This window comes from Citrus clementina, unplaced genomic scaffold (genome assembly GCF_000493195.1).
Source record: "Citrus clementina cultivar Clemenules unplaced genomic scaffold, Citrus_clementina_v1.0 scaffold_1, whole genome shotgun sequence".
NCBI lineage: Eukaryota > Viridiplantae > Streptophyta > Magnoliopsida > Sapindales > Rutaceae > Citrus > Citrus x clementina.
The window spans coordinates 28,131,212-28,153,145 of NW_006263303.1; the positions used below are offsets into that span (position 1 = coordinate 28,131,212).

The following is a 21,934-nucleotide window of genomic DNA, read 5'->3' on the forward strand; positions in this document are numbered from 1 at the left end:
ATTTTATTATTTAATAATTAAAAGAATCATGACAGACATCTTTATTTTTTTAATCCCAAATTAAATATGTCAATAAAAACTTGTGTTGACAATCAATTATAAAAATTCTTAATATTACTTGGGTGACCTTTCATGTGCAGTACAGTGTATTCCTACTTGAGAAAATGAACACATGTCAAATTGTGAGATTTCGAGATCCAATACTCGAATTCCTTGTTACAATGAAATAGGATAACGACAAAATCTTCACATTCAAATCGCATGATTACCTCAGAGTAAATAATTAAGAAAGTTCCTTAAAAAAAATAATAATGATTTAAGGGAAAAAAAAATGCGGCTCAGTTCATGATTACCAAATACAGCCGCCCTTACCCAAAACTTTCTTTTCACGGCATCCAATTCAACAGTCCACGTGTCAAGTCGAAGAACCATTTTTGTCGATCTACTGCAGGATCCTGCGCCACGTATCAGACCAAGCCAACGACCGCCGGCTGCATAACGGCTGCCCGTGGCCCCCACATATATCCATTAACTCGTACGATATGTGTGCATAAAACACGTGCTCTATCGACGTCATTCTCGAAATTACCAAAATCTCCCACCGCTCGGATGCCATTAAAATCCTGTTGTTTTGGGGTTATTTTAGTCATTACGTACGCAAACGCGGGATTTTGCACCTGCTCGCCGTCATATTAACACCGTTAAAGGTCTCTCTCGTTGTCTCAGAAAATTAGGAAAAAAAATTGGAAAAATATAAAGTTGAAGAAGTTAGGGTTTGAGAATCTGCCGATTATATCTGCGATCAATCTTATTTATATCACTTAAAAAAAAAAATCGTATTTTCTCAAATTTCAATATTTGTTGGTAAAGAAAAATCCGACTTTCCGTAAATTTCGGTTCTGTGTTTGGCGCGAGAGAAAATTTCGACAAATCTTTTTGATGGTTCAGTTGATGAAATCAGGGAATCCGAAACCAGATCCTGAGACGACGTCGTGTCGGGAGAAGGTGCCGGTGAAATTAGAGATCGTTGAAGACTCGTTAGATGAAGAACACGGTCCTCTCAATAAGCGATCTAAGCCATCTTCAACTCTTCAACAACAGGTATGTTTGATTCCCGAGAAAGATTGGGAAAATAAAAGAAATTAATGAAAAATTAAAATATTGGCCATAAAAATGTGAACGTTGTTTAGTTTCAATGTGGCTCTGTATTAGTTTGACCCGGTGATTATGTTATGGTTATTATCAATATGTAATTCATATTTTTTTTTATTGTGTTATTGCTGGTGATTATTTTTCAGGCATGGAGCGCTTGGAATGATAATGATTCGTTTCCAATTCCCCCATCTCAATACAACCCTCTTGATGAGCCTAGTCCTTTGGGTCTGCGGCTGAGGAAGAGCCCATCGTTGTTGGATTTGATTCAAATGAGGCTTTCCCAAGGAACTGAGAATGGTACTGCTACTGCAGTAAAGAAGGAGAGTAAAGCCACTGCTGGTTCTTCTGGTAGTACGGACAAGCTTAAGGCTTCTAATTTTCCTGCTTCAATTCTGAGAATCGGGCGTTGGGAGGTGATTACTACAAGTTTTGGTTTAGTTGTGTCTTTTTAATTGATTTTTTTGCACGTTAATAAGTTACTAAATTTTTTTTTGTTTGTGTGGCAGTACAAATCGAGATATGAAGGTGATTTAGTGGCTAAGTGTTACTTTGCAAAGCATAAGCTTGTTTGGGAAGTTCTTGAAGGTGGTCTCAAGAGCAAAGTAGAGATTCAATGGTCAGATATTATGGCTCTGAAGGCAAGCTGTCCTGATGATGGACCTGGGACCTTGAATGTTGTGGTAATGTTATCAACTGATTGTACAGATTTTGTTTTTGTGTTCCATGGTATAAATTGATTTATTGGTAGTCTGTTTCGTACTGCAGCTTGCTAGACAGCCCCTTTTCTTTAGGGAGACTAATCCGCAGCCTAGGAAGCACACTTTATGGCAGGCTACTGCAGATTTTACTGATGGGCAGGCTAGCATACACAGGTTAGATACTTGTTCCTTAATTGGTGATTTTTCTACCTTAGCATTGATCAGATGATTTTATGAACTTTTGAGGCTGAAGTTTTCTTTGTTGGGTATTATGAGTGAGTTATGCTTCTTCTTATCAATTAAACTTGGGATTTTTTTTTTTGGTTTAATTTATTTGAGGGGTACTGAATACATCCATTTTGTGTATAGATCGTGATCAATGTACCTAGGGTAGCGACATTCCATCTTTGAAGCTTGGACTACCATTTGTTTCCCCATAATTATATTTATTATCAAGGATTTCAGCATAGTTTGTGTGCCTTTTTTTTTTTTTTTGATAGGGTTCGTGTGCCTTTTTAGTTGAGAAGATGAGCCCTCTTTGAATACATTGGTTATCCAAAATCATTTTGTCAGACTTAAGGACTTACACATTCCTTTTCTACTACGCATTCTTTTTGAATGAGATGTTCATACATGTTTTATTAGGCTGAAAACTGATGAAAATTTTAATATTGTGATCTGTAGGCAACATTTTCTGCAGTGTCCGCAAGGGCTGTTGAACAAACATTTTGAAAAGCTTATCCAATGTGATATGCGTTTGAACTTCTTAAGCCGACAGCCAGAAAAAAATTTGGAGTCACCATACTTTGAACCAAGGTCTTCTATCTGTGAGGATGCGGAAGAATTTAAAGGTGATCAACTGGAGAGAAAAGGTCCATCTTTCTCAGGTTTTCAGAATCTAGCATCACCAGCAGCTTATTCATCTTCCTTAGAAATTGAAAAAGGGGAACCTTCTGGTATTGGATCGGAACAAATGTCTCGGGAAGCCCCCTCTCCCAGCTCAGGTACAAGAACAATATGTTCTCTCAGTTCTGAAGTTCTAATGTTCTATCCTTTCTTTGCTAAGTTTTTATTGTTACAGTTTTTTTTTATTGAAATATACTGGGAAAAAAAATCTCGTACTTGTGATGACGTTATAACTTGTGATAGCCCTGGATTTGTGAAGCACTGCATTCTCGGGCAAGCCATTGTTCTCACTAATTTCTCTAGCTTTTAAGTAACTGTTGAATTTCTTGTGGAATGTTGTCACTGCTAAATATTTATTGAATGCTCGAATTCTGGTATCATGTGATCTCAAGATCTTGGTTATGAAACCATAATTCTTGTAGGCTCTTATTACATTTATCATTGCACATTCTAGTTATTTTCTCAATGTGTCACTGATTTCCCTTCTAATACTAGTGATGGACAATCGTGCAATTGAAGGGAGTGGAATTGGTGAAGTAAACTCAAAGGCACCAAGGAATTGGGACAAGATTAAAGTTCCAGGGCTTCACCCTTCTATGTCTATGAGTGATCTTATGAACCACATCGGAAATTGTATATCAGAACAGATGACCTCTGGAAACCAACCCCTGTCTGAGGAAGGATCAGACTACCGTAAGTTCTTGGACATTGCTCAGTGCCTCTTCAGTGACACTCAAGCAGCAGCAGATGATGGTGTTGATGATGAAAAATTCCTTATGTCAAGAGTCAATTCTCTTTATTGCCTTCTGCAGATGGATCAACCAGATGTAGGCCAAAACTCTCAAGTTATTGGGGAAACTTCTGACGGAAGACCTGATGATGTAAATGGAAAGAGTGTGCAGCTGAACACTATGGAATCAACGCATGATAACAAAATGAGAGATAATATTAAACCTTCCGAAGGGGATAATGCTAAGGATGTCTCTGGGAGCAAGCCCACAACAGGCATGTCAAGGAAAGACTCATTTGGGGAGTTGCTGCTTCATCTCCCCAGAATCACATCTCTTCCAAAATTCTTGTTTAACATATCAGAAGAAGATGGTGACTCTCAAGCTAGATAGTTAGCTCTCTTTGTTAAAAGAGTACCAAGGATTAAGCCTCTTTGCTCTTGTGGATTTGAAAAGATTGCTGGTGTTTAATATTATCTGAATATCAATCGGAACAGATGCTAGCCTTGGGGTCTAGATGGATTCAGAAATTTGGTTTGATGAAGAATCCTGCTAGAATATCCCATGTAAAAAAACGAAGTAGGTGTTGGTAGCTTCAGCGTTTGCTTGGTATCTTGTAAAACAACCTCTTATTATAACTTGTAAGTAAAGTAAATTTAATCTCGATCCTAGCAAGTTTACTTTTGGTCAGTAAATTAGATCTCCATCTGCTGATAGGCCTTCTTCCAGGTGCCATGTTATTCATGCACAAGCATCAGTTGATTTTCATTTTTTTTTTAAGGGTATTTTGTGTCTTGGGTATATTACAATTTTGTGAAAATGATTTTACCGGGGTTTGCTTTGGCAGAAACCCATTAACCACATTAAAAATTCAGTAGTCAGGTAATGACAGCCCCGTTGTACACAACGAAAATTGAATGAAAATATCATAGTGTGTATTCTTGAATGAAAATTGAATAACCCTTGCAATTGGATTAAACAATATCAAAGCTTTTATCATTCAAACGGACTATGTTCTGATTGCCCTATTAATTGAATGATGGGGGGTGCGGGAGGAGATCTAGCACAAGCTGGCACATATAAAGCACAAAGGATCTCTGGAAAACTCTTCTGGTGTGGCTGAGAGCAAGCATTGTTCATGAAAGGCATGACCGCATGCAAGAACAGCAACCTCTGGAAGTCTAGCGAACACTTGATATTCATATTCTTCGTGTTCATAATCATCTTCTGCTTCCTCTTCGATTGGTCCATATGCTAGATCAATATCACATAAACAACATCTCTGTGTCTGTTCTAATGCTTCCTCCTCAGATTCTTCGAAACCTGCATTTGGCAAAGCATTATTATTCACATTATACGTAGCCTTGTTGGAGCATTTTAAAGCCTTGTCCAAGACTAACATTCTATCAAAGCCAAGTCTTGAGTCTGGAATCTTGATTCCTTATACAAGACCTATTCGTCAAAATTGGTTATGATACCATGCTCTTCATGTTTCACAGTAACTCATAAGTCGAATTTCTTTGACTCAGTGTTGAGTTACTATGAACCAGTGGCACTTACAGAACCTAAGCAAAGTCCTTATCTTTTAGATAATAACAGTCAAATAAGAACGGAGCAAACAACGCGAAACCTTGGAACTTACCATCCCAAAAGATATGAAATCGGGGAGGAGAGGTGGAAGTGGGATTTCCCTTTTTTGAGGGTTTGTTAGTATGATTCTTGGGGCCTGGTTTTGGGGTAACTTTCTCAGCTTGCTGCTTCTTCTTCACAGATTGCCGAGTGATTTCCTCCTTTCCTTTGATGAGAGCCTTTTGGCTTGTTGACGGTCCCGTATTTGTATGATCCTCATTCTTCTTAAACAAATGTGCAGAATTTTGCAAATTATTTTCACGTTGTGAATGTGAATCCCGGCCCTGGCCAGCTCTGCCAGCAAGTGGTAGCTTTGGTTGATCTTTATCAAATTGTTGAATCTTCGCCTTTCCCTTCAGATTCTTTTGGCTTGCAGATAATCTTGGACGATCCTCCTTCTTCTTAATCGTACATGCAGAATTTTTAACCATTTTCGAAATACTTCCACTTTGTGAATCCTGAGCGGGATTGCCTGAAAGCAGCCGCTTAAACGACTCTTTCGAAGATTGTTGAATCCTCTCCGTTCCCTTGGAAACCTGCAGGCAAGTTGATGCTGCTCTTGTGTGATCCCCATTCTTATTTACTAAAACCGTAGGATTTTCGACGTTTTCTGAACGATTCTGAACATGATTGTCTGAAGCAAGCATTAGCAACAGCATTAACGAAAGAAGATTTGTTATTGAAAATAGATAAAACACTGAAACAATTAACAAAAGGGATGATTTTGTATGCAAATAATTTTACCCGCATTATCAGAACCCCGCTGTAACCCAGAAGGGTTTTGTTTTCTCGTCACAGTCTTAGCGTGGCTACATCTTGAACCCATGTGGCACGAAAATTCAGCAGACGACAAGCAAGGAAAGGCAGCAAAGGGGGGTATGTGTATATTTATAGAGACGAAATAAAATTATAATAAATTGAAGCAGAAACCAAATTTAGTACGGAAACAATAAAAAAAATCAAGTCCGAATTAGAAACTAATTACAGTAACACCGTATCCATATGTATAGGACTTGTACAAAAAGTTAAAGTTATATATCTGTGGAACTTATAGGGCAAAATTATGTTGTAACAGTGGTACCGTATCACTGTTGAAATCAGCCATTGAATTTATAATTATACAAATGTATTAGCTAGATAATGCCTGAAAACAACAGTAATACTGTACTATTGTTGCAACATAGCTGGATCCGAACTTATAAAAACGCGCCCAATGTTGTTCGGGACTTTTTTGCTTATTTTGTAAACAATGGTGTTATGCTATGCTTGTAATTAGACAAACCTTTAAGGATTTAACCAAAGCAAAACTTGAAATAATAGAACTATTTCGTATTTTCCTTTTTGTTAATTAAGTTTTATATTTAAATAAAATATAGGCTTATAGGGGACATAACTACTTTATAATTATAATTGAGTCGTCAGCCATCACCACTATACAAAAATTGATTGAGTCAATGTTCAATTGTATGACTTACTTATTCAGATATGTCTGGTTATCACGTCAAAGACCTGGGAAAGTTCAAATTCTCAAATTTATATCAAATTCGAATCGGTTGTCTAGCTAATAATATAGGCATAAAAGGAAAACTGACACTCCATAAATATAAAGAAGAGTAACGATATGCTTAGAAAAGTTGGAATACAAAGAATATATCTCAATCTATCCTTCTTATCAAATTCCAGTGTAATTCTGGTAAAAGAAAACAAAAAATCTCTTTAATGAAGAGAAATAGAAACTCTCTTCAATCTTGGGCACGCCGAGAATTCTTTATCTGAATTAAAATGGTGAAAATAAATAAACAAATGAAGAATTTTGGGTGATATAACTGAAGTTCAGCAAGTTTTCACTTGCAAGATTTCCAGCCACTTAAGCAACATAGCCGGGATGAATTGATACTTCTTCAGGCCTGTTGGTGAGGAAAAGGATCCAGGCAAAAAGAATAGTGGTTTGGTAGGAGGTAAGAGTCATGATGAGTCATTGACCATGAACATTTTTCCTTGATGGCACCATCAAAGTCTGATGAGATTCCCCTGTATCAAACAAATGGATGCAGAACTTGTATCACATGCAGAAACCAAAGTTGCTTACATTTATCCTCCAGGGGAGGAAGAGACCAAACTGAGTAAACATAAGGCTTACCTTGTTAATTTTTTGGTTCTTGTGGCTGAGGTCCTGCCCTGTACAATTGATTAATTGGAAATACCATCAGCACACAACTTATTTGGACAAGCAGACGGGAATCATTTCTCTTCCAAGCGGAGGATCATTCACTCCTGTCGCCATGTAGGATGGGTTTCCTGTCTGGTTTCACTGGATAGTTGGTGACTCGAGGAAATTTGGACTCATTAAACAGCAGCTGTGCAGCAGACAAATTTGAAGGACCAACCAATGGCTACCTGGTATGCATTTGTGTCTTTTTACCAGTAGTCTCCACATGAACATACACCACCCTTGAAATGGTGGAATCTATTCGCATCCCTAACCACAATGACCCTCCCTGTAACCTTGGATATAAATTTAGTTGCTGTATGGCAGTCTAAACAAACACGGAGATTCTTAATAATCCTAATTTCAGTTCCAGGTTCAGTGGAGATAAGGCCAAATGCTATCGCCAACTTCTCACTGTGAACCTTCATCATTAGCTCCTTCTCTTCCTCCTCCACGTCATGCAAAGCTGTGACGGTCTCTGTCTGAAATCCGGCCTCTCTCATCTTTCCATTTAACTTCTCTAGCATTGCATAGATTGCAGTTGACTGGGGATGCAGCTGATCACCTGATGTGAAGACATGTGGGGTACCACCAACCTCAATTAGAGTGCACCCAGGAGCCTTTGCAAGCTTTCTCTTCTTAAATACTTGTCGAACTGTTGCGGCCTGTACATAGTCTCTATCAGCCGAATAAATATTTGAGAGTAAGACATGATATCCTACATTTTCTGGGTCTAATTCAAATAGTTTTTCAGATGCCACACGGGCTAGGTTTGTGTCTTTATGAATCATGCAAGCACCAAGCAATGCACCCCATACAGCAGGGCCTGGCTCTACAGCCAATCCCTTTATAAATTCCAAGGCCTTCTCTAATTGTCCAGCGCGACCAAGGATGTCTACCATGCAGGCATAATGCTCGGCTAAGGGCTTAAGTCCATGATCGTGAATCATGGATTGGAATATTTCATCTCCTTCTCTCACCAAGCCAGCATGACTGCAAGCATACAAAACAGAAAGAAAAGTAACCCCAGAAGGCCGAATGCCAGAATGCAACATTTCTGAAAAAAGCTGTAGTGCTTCCAGTCCATGTCCATGGAGGCCATAACCAGAAATCATGGTGTTCCAAGTTACCTCAGACTTATGTGGCATCAAGTCAAATAAGTCTCGAGCCTCTACAATGTTTCCACACTTTGCATACATGTCAATTAGAGCAGTTGACACATATATATTAGACTCAAAATTCCTGCTCTTAACTAACTCATGTACCCATTTACCAAGACTTATCGCTCCAAGTTGAGCACAAGCAGAAAGAATGCTACTGACTGTTACAGGATTTGGTGCGACTTTAGAGGCCTGCATTTCCTGGAAAAGAGAAATTGCCTCCTCTGTTAACCCATTTTGGGTATAACCAGCTATCATGGCATTCCAAGAAGCCAAACTTTTCTCTGATGACTCATCAAATAGCTTCCTTGCGGCTTCCATTTCATTTAATCTACTATAAACAGTACTTAGAGCAGTTAAAACAGAAGAATTTGAAACAATACCAGATTTCAGACAGAAATTATGTATACAATTAGTGAGATGTAAATGTCCAAAAGGATAAAACACAGGAATCAACCCCACAATCGTACTTGAATTAACTCTCTCTGCTGAAGCAAGCAACTGTCTAAACAGTCTCAACGAAGATTCGGTCTTACCATTACAAGTATACCCAGATATCATTGCATTACAAGATATCAAGTCTGGCCTAACAATATCTCTAAACAACAATTCCGCCCCCTCAACCTCTCCACATTTGGAGTAAAATGAAACCAATCCTGTCAGCACATAAACATGATCATGAAACCCTAACTTTAAACCCAAGCACTGTATCTCCATCCCCAATCTCAACTCTTGCACCTCTGCTACAGCTGGCAGCACAGCAGCCACACTTGTCGAATCCAACCAGGTCCCACCATTCCTAACCATGTCCCCAAAAACCCAAATCGAATCCTGAAAGCAACAATTTTTCATCAACCCAGAAATCATAGAATTCCACAAAACCGTATCTTTCTCAGGCATTTTATCAAACACCTTGCGTGCAGACTTGACCCAGGAAAACTTAAAGTACAGATCAACTAAAGCAGCCCCAACAAACAAATCAGATCCATAACCACTGACAATCGCATGTCCATGCAACAGAACACCTATACTACGATCACAGCAAGCCGAAGCTGCGGATAATACGAATGAGTAAGTAAAGTTATCTGGGGTAAGAGCAGTGTTTTTTCTCAAATGGGTATAAAAACAAATCGATGATTTAGGCATTTCATTATTGGAGAAGCCGCGAATGATGACGTTGAAGAGAAAGAGGTCTGGTTTAGGGATGGAGAAGAAGAGGGCACGCGCGTAGCACGTGGCTTTGAAGTCTGAGAGTCTGTGGGCGAGTTTTGTGACTGTTGACAGATCGTTTTGGAAGCCGTGGATGATGATTTGGGCGTGCGTTTGAGTGAGTTGTGACTGTGTTTTGGCGCCTTTTAGAAGACTCAAGAACAGGTTTCTGCTTTGTGGGGTTTTCATAGACATCTGGAATTGAAGCTCAAGTGTTTGTGAAAAAGACTGATTCGCGACAGATTCATATAAATTATAAAAAGTAAAAACGGCGGGAAATTGAGGTCACGTGTTTCCGCGCACGCGCGGCTGTTTTGGAGATGTTGATGACTTGATGTTATAGCTGAAGTCCCAGGCTCCTAGCAGAAATACGGTGTAGTTTCTGGATTCTTGCTGTTTGTTTACGTTAAAATCTGAACAAACTTATAATTTGTCTAAAATAATAAATAATACCTTCATGATGTATCTATTAAATAAAATGGCTAAGAAGGCTTCTGCGTAACATGTGACATATAATTTAATTAAACAAGCAATAATTGAACTGCTAATAAAAATTTTCTTCCTTTTTTCCTGAAGCTTTGCTTCTAAATTTGGATTCATTCAATCCTTTGCTCCCTTTTGCATTTTTCTTTTTCTGTTCATATGCGTGATACAAAAACTACGCCTAAACTGATCAAGCCAATAGCTCCATCGTGGAAAAGTGAAATGAAAATAAATAAATAAATAAATATCAAGAGAGTGGTATATAAAAATGAAAGGAATCAATTTACATTTACTGGGGGAGAGAGAGAGAGACCCAAGAAAACAGCAATTTATCTCTGCTGCAGTGAGATGAGACATACGTGGTCAATTGTTAGCATAGCAGCGGGTGGTTAGGGCCATTGGCTTTTGTGTGCTTTTTGATGGCCAATATTGGCTGCTGCTCAGCCTTTCTCCAATGTCTGTTTCTTTTGTATAAGATGAGTCCTAAGGCTGTACTCTTCTACCTGCTTGATGCCGAAAAGCAATCAAAACACAAATCCAAGATTTCACACTTTGCACGATAAATAAACCAACTAACAAGAAGCATAGAGAAGCAATGCAAAATGCAGAAACATACAAAAATGAACTTTGATGTAATAATGTGACCAATGATGTGATTGGCCAGGCAATTTGAGAGGAGATGGATGGGATAGGCCACATGTATAAGTGTAACCATTGAATTGCTACAGGACAAATGACTGGTGGGCGCATGAGGAGTGAATAATGAAGCAATTTGACAGCCTGCATATTGGACCCCAAAGCTTTCAAATATCTAACAAGGTTAAGATTTGTCAACCCCCAACCCATTTCATACAATTAATTGAAATGGGGAAGTTTCAACCATGTAAACATCGACTCAACATAGACTAGCCCCACCAGGATGCTATGTGAGCAAATCAATGTTGGACAAGCATACTTTGTAACAATCAATAAACTAGTAAGAACTGAATTTTTCCACTGAAGATTGTCTTTTGGACAATCCCAGACCAGACAGAACTGACCAGATGACAGTGGCAAGCATGTCAAGTCACCATGTAGATATAAGAAGCCTACTTGAGCCCATATGATAATAGATATGCCTTTCAAAAATAAAACAGTTAGTTTGCTAGATTAAATTCAAGCTTAAGTAGACATCTAGAAACCATTGAGATTGACCTCGAGCATCAAACAGGAAAGGCGTGGTTGATAAAAAGCACAGTAAGAAATGCAAAAGCCAAGAGACACCCTGCCTCTCTCCTCTTCCTAATAAAAGAAAATGCCAGCCTCATGTATTGCTGAAATTTCTTACAGCATGGAAAAATCTACTTCGCAGAAAAGGGAAATTTTCCATAACATGCTCTAAATCTTGAAAGAAGTATAATGTTGAGTGACCATTAACTCCAAAAGTACAAACTAGTAGGCAAGGATTCTACATTTTGTGTACTAACATGCCTATTCAATCTTCATGTGCAAGACAGGAATTTCCAATTGGTGAACTGGCCAAGTGGATCTAAATAAACATCTGAAATCACTAGGCATAAACACACATGTTGATCCAAACACAGACTTAATTTGTTACGGTTAGTATTTACTTCAATACAACGAAGGATTTTGAACACAGACACTAATATCATGTTACAACACCATTTTTCCTACTTATAACTGCTTATCAATTCAAGAAGTTGCAGCATCAAAAAGCATTCAACTTCTTGTAGCATGTTCTCACCTGCATAGCTGCCATTGAAGCCAACAGAGATTCACACTCATCTAATTTTACGTGCTCCTGTGCTGCTATAACAGCAAGTTCAGAAACCAAACTGTTCATCTCCTCTGCCTAAAAAAATTGATGTACATAAAAGGAGTTAAGTACCTGGAATACGTTTACATGTACAAAAGCTTATCACTGAGAAAACTCATGCTAACATCAGTAATTTAGTATCTAGAGCTGGCACAAGGATAAAATAATGCAGCCCTAGAACTAGAAAAAGTAAGAGTAATTGCATCCAAAATTCAGAACATGGTCTTAGACAAAATTGAATTGGTGTCAACAGTAAAATATAGAAGAATTCTAGTTCTATACCTTAGGCAACTAGTACCACGCACATAATATCGCATACACATTCTTTTTCTACTTTATACATCTTTTTTGACAGTTGCACAATATAATAGGATAACAAAAGTAAAGAAAATCTTCATTTGACACAATAACGCCAATTTATTGTAGAAAAATGTTGCCTAAACAAAAAAAAAAAATCATATCTGATGTTTTAATTATTTATCTGTAGTATAAAATTTTATTCCACTGAAATTCCTGGGTTATCCTTGTAACAACCATGAACAAAATGAAACAAATTTCTGCAAATAGTGGCAAGAGTGAAAATTTTTTGTCATTAAGACCCAAGGAAAGATAGCCTAATCCATGAGCCCAAGAACAACCAAGTACATGGACTGAAACGCAAAGCATGGACAAGCTAAACTGATAATATATACTGCAATTGCATGATCACTACAATATGATAGAATAACATCCTAATATCTCACTCTGGATAGTGAGGAACATATAGAGGTTCCCATTGCCTGCATCATGTCAACAGCTGAGCAAATGGCAGCCTTTAAAGATTCAGTGTCTGCCTGTAACAACATAAGCCCATTAATGATGCCAATATTTCTCATTTTAGATATTAATTACAGTGACTAAGACAATTTAAATTACCCTTGCTCCTCCAATTAAAGGAACACGGACAGTGCTTGCCTCCAAATCTTCTACAACCCCAGATAAAGAACTGATATGATCTCTTTCAAGTGAAGCCCAATCATCAAGATAGACCATCTGAATCATTGTTGTGGATGCAAACACTTAGATAGTGACATTGATCGACAACTAATATGGTACCAGTAAGTAACATGAATACTTTTTACACTATAGCGGACAAGGCATTGTAATTCTTTTTATTGTCAGATTGATTAAGATTACAGAGCAAAATAAATTTAGTCTTTCCTTCACTGCAATAAATCAGCATGGAAGCAAAATGATTTTAACTTACAAAATACTTACCATTTCACACAGCAGACTCAGCATCCAGCATGTATATCATGCATCAAATGATCACATATCAGTTGTTCAAAAAAGGGAAAAAGAAACATAGAAAAAAAAATGGCTATGCTTAGGTAAATAATAATCTACTGTATACATTTCCATATAAGCGGGACATTTTCTCTTAAGCTCAGGAACAAATTCTCAGTCCTTGAATAAAAAATTTTCAAATTAAACAACTATGTTCTGTCGTTGACAGACGAGTCATACCCAACAGCCTAGAAATGAAAACAGAGTGTAAAACACTAATGGTTTATCATTTATAATGCAGATGAAACAATAATTAGCTATTGCTCTGTCTCCAGGGTTTTTAAAGGCATATTAAACAGTAGCTATCATATAAACTTAAGATTATTATACATTTTTATATCAATTTAAGTTTTTTCCAGGGGATCATCTATGCAATCAATTAAGTGTTGCAGATAAAATAATAGTCATTACTTGTTTGTTTAAAACCAAGTTCAACTGAATTTGAAGCTTCAGCTGTTGGAGATTGATCCTTTTATTAATCACTGAATCCCACAGGCTTAAAGTAGTGTCCCAGACATTATATAAAGTTTCCTGCACCATGAAATCAAGGTTTGTTAAAATTAATTGGGCATCCTTTAATTGTACTATCTCATAATCAGTTCTGAACAATTTAACTAAAAAAAATGAATTAAATGTACAAGAACTGTAAAAGAACAAGTGGTTATCCTTTATCATTAGTGTAATAAAAGAGACCAATAAATGACAAGACCGTCGACGTAAGAATAGTTTGTTCTTATATGCAAATTTAACAATTGACCATCTGTCTCATTTCCAACAATTTCTTAATATTCCGTTTGACTGTACATGATTCCTTTTATGGAATAAGTTTAAATGTCTGATTCTGATATATATAGTGGTTTCACAAATAGAATTCTACCTCAGCTGTTAGTTTCTGAATATAAAGTACAGCCTCAGCTCGAGCATTTGCAAATCTCCATTGCAAATATCTATTGTATAGCAGCCGTAGCTGGTGAGCGTCATCTATATAGCTTGCGCTCTTTTTCCCTTTTTTAACATCCGCAATAAAACTGAGCACAGAAGTTGAGCTGTTGGGTTGACTAGCAGTAGTTGATGACCTTATCCTAGATGGACTGACTCCTCTTGGAGGAGGAGTTGAAGGTCTTGCCCGAGATGGGCTGACACCTCTAGAGGATGATAAAACTGAGGTCCTACTTGGTGATGAAGGCCGTGATCCAGGAGTAGGCAATGACTGAGATCTTACTGTGGGAGCTGCCAATGCTGATCTCTCAGATGAACTTGCGGAAATAAGCTTGCAATGTGCTGTAACTCTTTGTGAATGAGCATCAATTGACTTTGCTTCAGACCGTACTCTACCAATTTCATCAAGTGATAACAACCTTGCAGCAAGGTCACTAGCGGATTTCTGTATAGGTTTTCTCAAACCAGTATCAGAAGTATGAATTTTCCTCAGTGAAGATAACCCAACTCCTGGAACTGCAGTAGCTGAGTTTCTAACAATCTTTTCTACATGATCCGCACTTTTAGTCAATGAATTTGAAGACACCTTCCCACCAATTCTACTAGGCCATCGATGATGATCTATCGGTCTAATATGTAAACCATCAACTGGTCTAGAATTCTCTGATTGATCAGGTGCATTCTTGCCTTTAAGAGGACTCCTTTTTCTCTCTGGTGTAGGCTTCCTTGACAAAGTACCAGGCGTTTCAGTATGCTTATGAGCCACATTCGAGGACGGTCTCAAAGAGCGATCCGAAGAAGCATTAGGAACTGGTTTTTCCTTCTTACTTATAGGAATGGAAATCGTATCAGACTGGAAAGATACGCTGAGACTTCTCATAGTAGAAGGCCATAAGCTTTCAGGTAATCGGCCACCCGTACTTAACCTTCTAGATGGCAACTGTGTATCTACAGATGATTCACTAACTGGTGTTGACGGACTAGGTGGTGATGGGGGTGTTGAGGGGCGCTTTCTCTCGGCTGAAAGCGCCCTCTTTGCCCCTAATTGGGCATGTGAAGGTACCGTCCTTGTAAGGTGTGGCGATGGGCAACGCCTAGCGGTAGCAGCAGAAGTAGTAGTAGTTGGGGAAGGTGATTTGTACCGAGAACTAACCTCTCTTGTCCGAAGACGGCGAGTGGGTGGTGCTGCATTGAGTGCATTGTTCTTCTCAGCCGGAACCAAAGGTGGTCTTGCAGTATCCGTTGGCGACTGCTTGTGTAATGATCGTTGTGATCCACATACATCCATCAAACACTATCCAAATTAGACCACATTGAAGAAAAATCTTTCAAAAACCTAAACTAAACCACATTTTTTTAATTGACAGCCTTGGCTGGCAAAATCACATATCCCACATTCCAAAGGAATAATTTTCTTTTTTACACCAGTTGCTGAAAAAGAAGATCCTTTCCTCTGCAATAAATCTGCCGCGAAATTAACACGAAACCAAAAAAGTAAGATACAACCCAAAAAAAAAAAAGAAGAAGCAAAGAATAATTAATAACTGCGCAAACCTACAAAAAAAGAAAAAAACAGGAAAAGCAAAAAAAAAAGATTACATCTTTAAAGCAACCCAGATCTGAATGAAGATGAATACGAGAATGACAAGAAACGATCACAAATGCGTAGTGTTTTTTCATCAAGAAAAGCCCAAATCCAAGCAGATCAGGCTCAGGCAATTGGAAGGAGGTTGATTTTAGAGGGTGATAATAATAAAACAACAACATTTGATTTTGGGACAAAACACAACGACAACGACGACGACGACGACGACAAATGGGGTCTCTCAGAGAAATTTGCGGACTGTGGCAGAACGTGCATTAACGGTCATCACTACAAGTTACTTTTTGGTTTTTGCTTAACAAATCACACACACACACACACAGAAACCAACCCCACAACACAAAACACAAAATGCATTTGCATTTCCTGCTCACTCTTAAGAAAACGAAAATGTGTTGCTCTAGTTTTTGGTGAAGTTGTGGGATAAGACACAACTCATGAACGCACAGGATAAGTAAATAAGAAATTACAAATACACTATACACCTGTGAGACGCTGTTGGCTTTTCGGATTTATATTTATATTTAATTAATTAATTAATTAAATTTTCTCTTTTTTCTTTCCTCCTCTGGTCATTTCCCTTTTGTCCCTCTCACGGGAGTGCCATGGTCGGCTTTGCTGGCAAAATTAACCAGCCCCCACTCTTTTTCCATGAAAGGGAATTCATTGAAAGTGATAACAAATAAATCCAGATATTTAAAAAAAAAAAAAAAAAAATCGGATTGGAACTTTTTAACTAATTAACAAGGTTAAGCCTTTATCAACATGATTAAGTCTTAAATGCGATAAATTTACTGTAAAAATTAACGACATAATTGGATTCTGTTTGCATGCAAATAATTTAAAAGATAAATTAAATTATTAGACAATGGAAATTGCAGCAGGTGATAATGTTCTTCGGGGACATCATATTCATACGGGAAGAAGAGACATACGGAGGACCACGTGCTAAGAAGATCATTGTCCATCCCCATAAATATTGAATAAGCAAAAGTGTTAAAAAATTAAGTTAAGTTTAAGAAAAAAATAAAAATTTCACATAGTAGACAAATTAAGAAATAATTTTTACCAGCATCACTATGTGAGAGTACTCAATTTTTAAATTGTTTATGATTTGACCATCCGGATATTTTTGTTTCCCAAAACTAGGAACGAAATTCGATGGTACCCAGTAAGTAACTCAGGTGAGATTATGATTTTAATTGTGGTAAAATTAAAAAGCGTCAATTAATTATTATCATTATTAATGTAAAATTTTGATTACGGCTAATTGCTCCGGGGATTTGACAGGATTATGTCTCTGATACTGGAGACAGTATGAAGTGATTAAACTCTTTCATTAAACCTCTCTCAGAAATTGCACAGAAACAGTACAGACTCCGAAAGAAAGACAGTTCATTGAATCAATCAAATCTTACACTAATTTATTTTCCTAATTTGTATCCCCAAAGTATCAAATTTTTAATAAGGAATTGTTTTTTGAACAATTAATTATTAGTTTTTGATTCATTATTTTGAAGAAAAAATTATCGAATCAAGCAAATGGAAAGCAATCCACAACGACCACAATCACTTTGTAAGGAGAATCAATCCACCAGACGAAAAGCTTACTCAGAAATAACATTTTTTTTGTTCATTTTTTTAATTATTTGAGGAGAATTAAACAAAATCAAACTATAAAATCAAGAGAAGTTTCAAAACAAATAGTAAATTAAAAAAAAAAAAAAGGACTCACCTTTATTTGAGACATAAAATTTCTGCAAATACAAACGATGACGAGTAATGAATCAGTAGAGCCTCAAATTCACTGGAAGATAATTTTTCTTTAATTTCCAATTTATCGAAAAATTGTAAAGAAAGAAGAGATCGCTGGCGGGGCGGTGATCGGAGAGAGAATATTCCGGCGAGAGGCGGTGGAAGAGAGAGAGAGAGAGGAATGAAAATTGAGAGAAACGGTTATTCAGCTGAAGAGGGAAGTCAAAACGAAGGACGTTGTTTTCGCGCCACCAGTTCTTCTTAATCATACAAATCTAAACAAAACCAAACACGCTTTTATTTTTTAAATAAGTAAATAAAAAAGTGTTTCTATTAAATTGTATTTAGTGAACAAAACCATAAGTTATTTTTTAATCGTTGTAATTAATTAATTATTTTATTTTTATTTTTTTATTGCTGTGTAGCAACGATATTTTATTATTATTATTTTTTTGGAATGGATTAATATTGTCAACATCGTTGGATAATTCATTATTTGGATATTAAGAAGAAAAATAAAAATACACCAACTCATCAAACACTGATCCTTCGGGTATTGTTACGATGTAAAATAATTAAGTGATAATTAATTAATGTAGTCTCTATAGAATAACCTTGTAAATTACGTGAGTAATAATGAAGCACTGCCTTGCGAAAATAGATTACGACCAATGATTGAATAAAATTATACATTAAGATCATTAATTTCACAAGATTAAAAGGTGTGAATGAATTATAAGACTTCACACCTTATGTTGTATAACTTTGGATGTGATTGTAAGTTGTCGTGGGCCCCATATATATATATATAGTTGATCTTGATCCTATCAAATTATTATTATTATTAATTTTTTTTTTCTTAAACATTAGGTATAAAGCTTGGATCATCGTTGAATAATGAAAGGCATTTCCTTTAATTTTTGTTTCATTTTGAATGGTCAACCTTGATCGAGTACACAACCTCTGTAATCAAATCAAATGTTCTAAAATTCTAAAATAATTACGTCCGTTATGGTAAAGAAAACATTTTATAAATTGGAAATAGTGGTTGTTGATTAGTTCACTTCAATTATTTATGCAAATTTAAAATTGAAAATTTTAACTTATTATCAAAACAATAAGTGAGTAAATAGTATTACCGACATATATTGATTACAATATGAGAAAAATTGATAATATCGTATATTATAGATCATGTCTCCACAAAATTAATTGAATTTGTAAAAGCTAGAATCACCACCTAGAAAATTAAAAAAAACTTTGCTCTTTATGAATTGCAACGACCGTAACTTTGGTTGCAGTAAAACTTACAATCTTCCCAGTTAGTTAAAAGCATTAACCACCTTTGGTTGTTTTTATGGACCACTCTCTTTATGATTGTGTTGATCCCAATTTTGGAATTTAATTTGTTTGGAACACTTGTTTTAAAAATCATCTTGAAAAAATCAATGGACGGCTGTCTAGTTAATAATTAAATGAATTCGATCCACTCAATTAAATTATCAGTATTATTAATCCATTGGATTAAATGTTAAATAGCAGTATTTTGACTTCAAGTTTTATTTTATTAATTATCTTCTTTTCGATTTGTTGATAATTTTTTTTAATCAAAGAGTCTTTTACAAAAGGCTATTGATTGATTGTGCCAACATGGCCGCTGATTATTGACTAAAATGATAACAAATTCAATTTGGTTAACTCTCGTACTAAGTTAGGAGAGGATTTTTTTTCGAAAAAAATCCTCTCCTAATCTGATCTTTTATGAGCTTTTAAAAATCTTGTACCATGTGTCTTTAAGTGATAATGTATGGATTTAATTTAACTTTTTTTATTTTTATTTTATTTTATTAACTACCAATCACCACATGTATGTTTACTTAGGAAGAGGTCAGATCAGAAGAGAATCCTGATTTTTTTTTCCTTATTAGTTATTAATACTCAATTTGTTACGCTTACGCATATACGTATTGTAATTGCTAGCTTTTGAGTTGTCATGGGAGTTGCCCAAAAGTTGAGAATGTTCTTTCGGTTGAACTCTAAAGCCGCCACCATGCGTGTCATATATACTTTTATATCAAGCGCTCAAATACTGTTAATATCTTAAAATCTTTTTCTTTAGATAATGACTCTTTCTATCCCATAAATTAAGCTCAAGCTACAACTATCATTCGAGTTGACTCATATATATATATATATATATATAAACTTTTAGTTCAACCCATCAATCTTTACCCCACATTTTCATTAACAACTATCTTTTGGATGACACTTTCCATAAAATATTATTGAGTGATTTAAACGAGTGCTTTAATAATAAAAGTCACATGCGAGACGACCCATAAAAAATTAGACTTGTGTAAAGCATATAATTGAAAAGTATTATAAATTTGACTTTAACGTGGTTACACGAACCTACTCCAATTATCAAATATAATTAAACCTCACAGTCAATTTTAATTTTACGTTTTTTTAAACCCATTTTGGATTGGATGTTTTCTCACGACATCGTGACAATCAATTGGCGAAAGAAGTAATGACAAATAATTAAGCGAGTGTGTTCAGTAAGGGAACGATGGAATGAATTTTCCCTTTCCCTTTGATGATGGCGATTCGTGGTCCAATGCTTTTATGCCGAAAGAAGCAAGGCCCAGTACTTAACAGCTACCGAGCTTCACCTTGTCTCCAAACCAAAAATAAAATAATAATAATAATAATAAATATTTGTCAATTTTAGTTTCATGATTATTGGGACCATTAGTTGTGTTATAACACACGTATGAAAGAATAGTTATAAATCATGCATTATTGGAAGAGAAACTCTCACTGAAAGTCTCACACAAAACTACCGAATAGAATTGTTTCTTCTTCCCTCCAAATGGTTTCAGCAGGACATGAATGGGACGTATCATCTGATGTTTAGCTTTCATATTAACTCTGTGGTCCTCTTGTCCCAAAACTTTTTCTTTTTGTTTGCCCCTACTCTATTTGTTAGTTTTATTTTATTTTTTTTATTTTTTTTTCTCCTCTTAGGTTTTGTCTAGAATTTAGATTTTAGTGTGCTCGAGAGTTTCATTATACATATAGTTTTTATTCCAATTTGATATAAAAAATTTTATCAGCTTTTCTTTGTTTTCAGTATACTTGTTGAACATGTTGATTTGGATTCTTGGTTCGTATCTAAATAATGAAGAACAATTACATAAGTGTTAACAGGTTAATTTTTATTGTTGTATTATAAAAAAATTAAACTTGAAACTCGTATTAATAATGTATTATTCCATTATATAGCCAAAAGAATGATCCAAAAGCTATCCTCTTAGTAAATGAGGTTCCAGATGATCTCAAACAATTGATTGATTCAATATAATAATTTGTCAAGGAATTAAATTTTGGATTGTTCTTTTTATCACTTAATCATGATGTTTGTTAAGAGCAATTAAATTAAATATTTTTTTAAAAAGGACACCATTAGGTAAATCCAATAACAAAATATCCGCCATATGGCCGACCATCTAGTAAAATAAATAACTTGTATCTTTATTCTAGGAAAAGTATTTTTTTATAATATTTATTCTATAGTGTTTTAATTTTTTGAAATAAAAATAGTTATTAGAGTCCGATAAATCAATGGATTCGAAATATTTTCAAAAGTACTTATCTAAAATGTGTTTTCATACTATTTATAAAAGCGCTTTTACTTCAAAACACAGGTTATGCAAACTCTAATTCAAGCATTTCTTGACCCTATATATTATAATGTTTAATTGAGATGCTTTTTCTTTTTATCTATCTTGAAATGGAGTTAGGATATCTTCTATTATTTTTTCTCTTATGGTCTCTTAAATATAGTGGGAAAAAAAAAGCTTTCTTAATTGTAAATAATGTAACAAAAAAAAATTAATTGTCAACATTAGAATTTAATCTTCACCATTTATTTTAATAAGATAGGCTAGAAGAAAAAAAAATATTGGAAGAATATCCTTACTCTGTGAAATGATTTAAGCACATGCTGTGTGCTTTAAGGGGAAGATTTTCGAATTACTTTTATGGAAAGAATTGTTAAACAAAAACACTTCAATTCTAGAAAAAGCATTTTAAAAGTAATATTTGCATAAATTTATATCTTCAAAATCATATATCAATCAGTAACCTTCTTTGATTATAAATAAATTAATGATGGGCAATCATGTGCTTCAAAATAAAGCAGAATCATTGTAATATTCAATCAAGCCCATGCATATGCCACGCTTTAACATGTCTCGTTGCTACTGTGGGTATTAGTCATCTTGGAGAAAAAATAACAAACGGTAGTCCAAAT

At 35.7% G+C, this 21,934-nt stretch overlaps 4 protein-coding genes across 7 annotated transcripts; 1 reads left to right on the top strand and 3 right to left on the bottom strand.

Moving 5' to 3' along the window:
• The first annotated feature begins 686 nt into the window (after positions 1 to 686).
• On the top strand, positions 687 to 4,150 carry LOC18053734. Of its 2 annotated transcripts, none has more exons than XM_024177652.1 (6): positions 687 to 1,101; positions 1,299 to 1,568; positions 1,662 to 1,835; positions 1,921 to 2,027; positions 2,538 to 2,857; positions 3,279 to 4,150. In XM_024177652.1, the coding sequence occupies exons 1-6, from the start codon at positions 940 to 942 to the stop codon at positions 3,878 to 3,880; spliced, it is 1,635 nt and encodes a 544-aa protein (XP_024033420.1). In that variant the 5' UTR covers positions 687 to 939; the 3' UTR covers positions 3,881 to 4,150. The 2 variants fall into 2 exon arrangements, with proteins under 2 accessions (XP_024033420.1, XP_006453555.1); XM_006453492.2 differs by having other exon boundaries at positions 689 to 1,101; positions 3,255 to 4,150.
• Positions 4,151 to 4,430: 280 nt separating this feature from the next.
• On the bottom strand, positions 4,431 to 6,006 carry LOC112095828. The gene is made up of 3 exons (XM_024178269.1): positions 5,861 to 6,006; positions 5,130 to 5,750; positions 4,431 to 4,810 (listed from the first exon to the last, which is right to left on the bottom strand). The coding sequence occupies exons 1-3, from the start codon at positions 5,940 to 5,942 to the stop codon at positions 4,548 to 4,550; spliced, it is 966 nt and encodes a 321-aa protein (XP_024034037.1). The 5' UTR covers positions 5,943 to 6,006; the 3' UTR covers positions 4,431 to 4,547.
• Positions 6,007 to 6,776: 770 nt separating this feature from the next.
• Positions 6,777 to 10,182, bottom strand: LOC18053735 (pentatricopeptide repeat-containing protein At4g30700). Its single transcript, XM_006453493.2, has 2 exons — positions 7,257 to 10,182; positions 6,777 to 7,147 (listed from the first exon to the last, which is right to left on the bottom strand). The coding sequence occupies exon 1, from the start codon at positions 9,887 to 9,889 to the stop codon at positions 7,535 to 7,537; it is 2,355 nt and encodes a 784-aa protein (XP_006453556.1). The 5' UTR covers positions 9,890 to 10,182; the 3' UTR covers positions 6,777 to 7,147; positions 7,257 to 7,534.
• Positions 10,183 to 10,289: 107 nt separating this feature from the next.
• Positions 10,290 to 17,877, bottom strand: LOC18053851 (AUGMIN subunit 8). Of its 3 annotated transcripts, none has more exons than XM_006453495.2 (7): positions 17,597 to 17,877; positions 14,197 to 15,722; positions 13,731 to 13,850; positions 12,909 to 13,025; positions 12,737 to 12,826; positions 11,922 to 12,029; positions 10,291 to 10,680 (listed from the first exon to the last, which is right to left on the bottom strand). In XM_006453495.2, exons 2-7 carry the CDS (start codon positions 15,544 to 15,546, stop codon positions 10,618 to 10,620), a joined length of 1,848 nt encoding a protein of 615 aa, XP_006453558.1. In that variant the 5' UTR covers positions 15,547 to 15,722; positions 17,597 to 17,877; the 3' UTR covers positions 10,291 to 10,617. The 3 variants fall into 3 exon arrangements, with proteins under 3 accessions (XP_024034450.1, XP_006453558.1, XP_006453557.1); XM_006453494.2 differs by lacking the exon at positions 17,597 to 17,877 and adding an exon at positions 15,858 to 16,373; XM_024178682.1 differs by lacking the exon at positions 13,731 to 13,850 and having other exon boundaries at positions 10,290 to 10,680.
• Between the last annotated feature and the right edge of the window lie 4,057 nt (positions 17,878 to 21,934).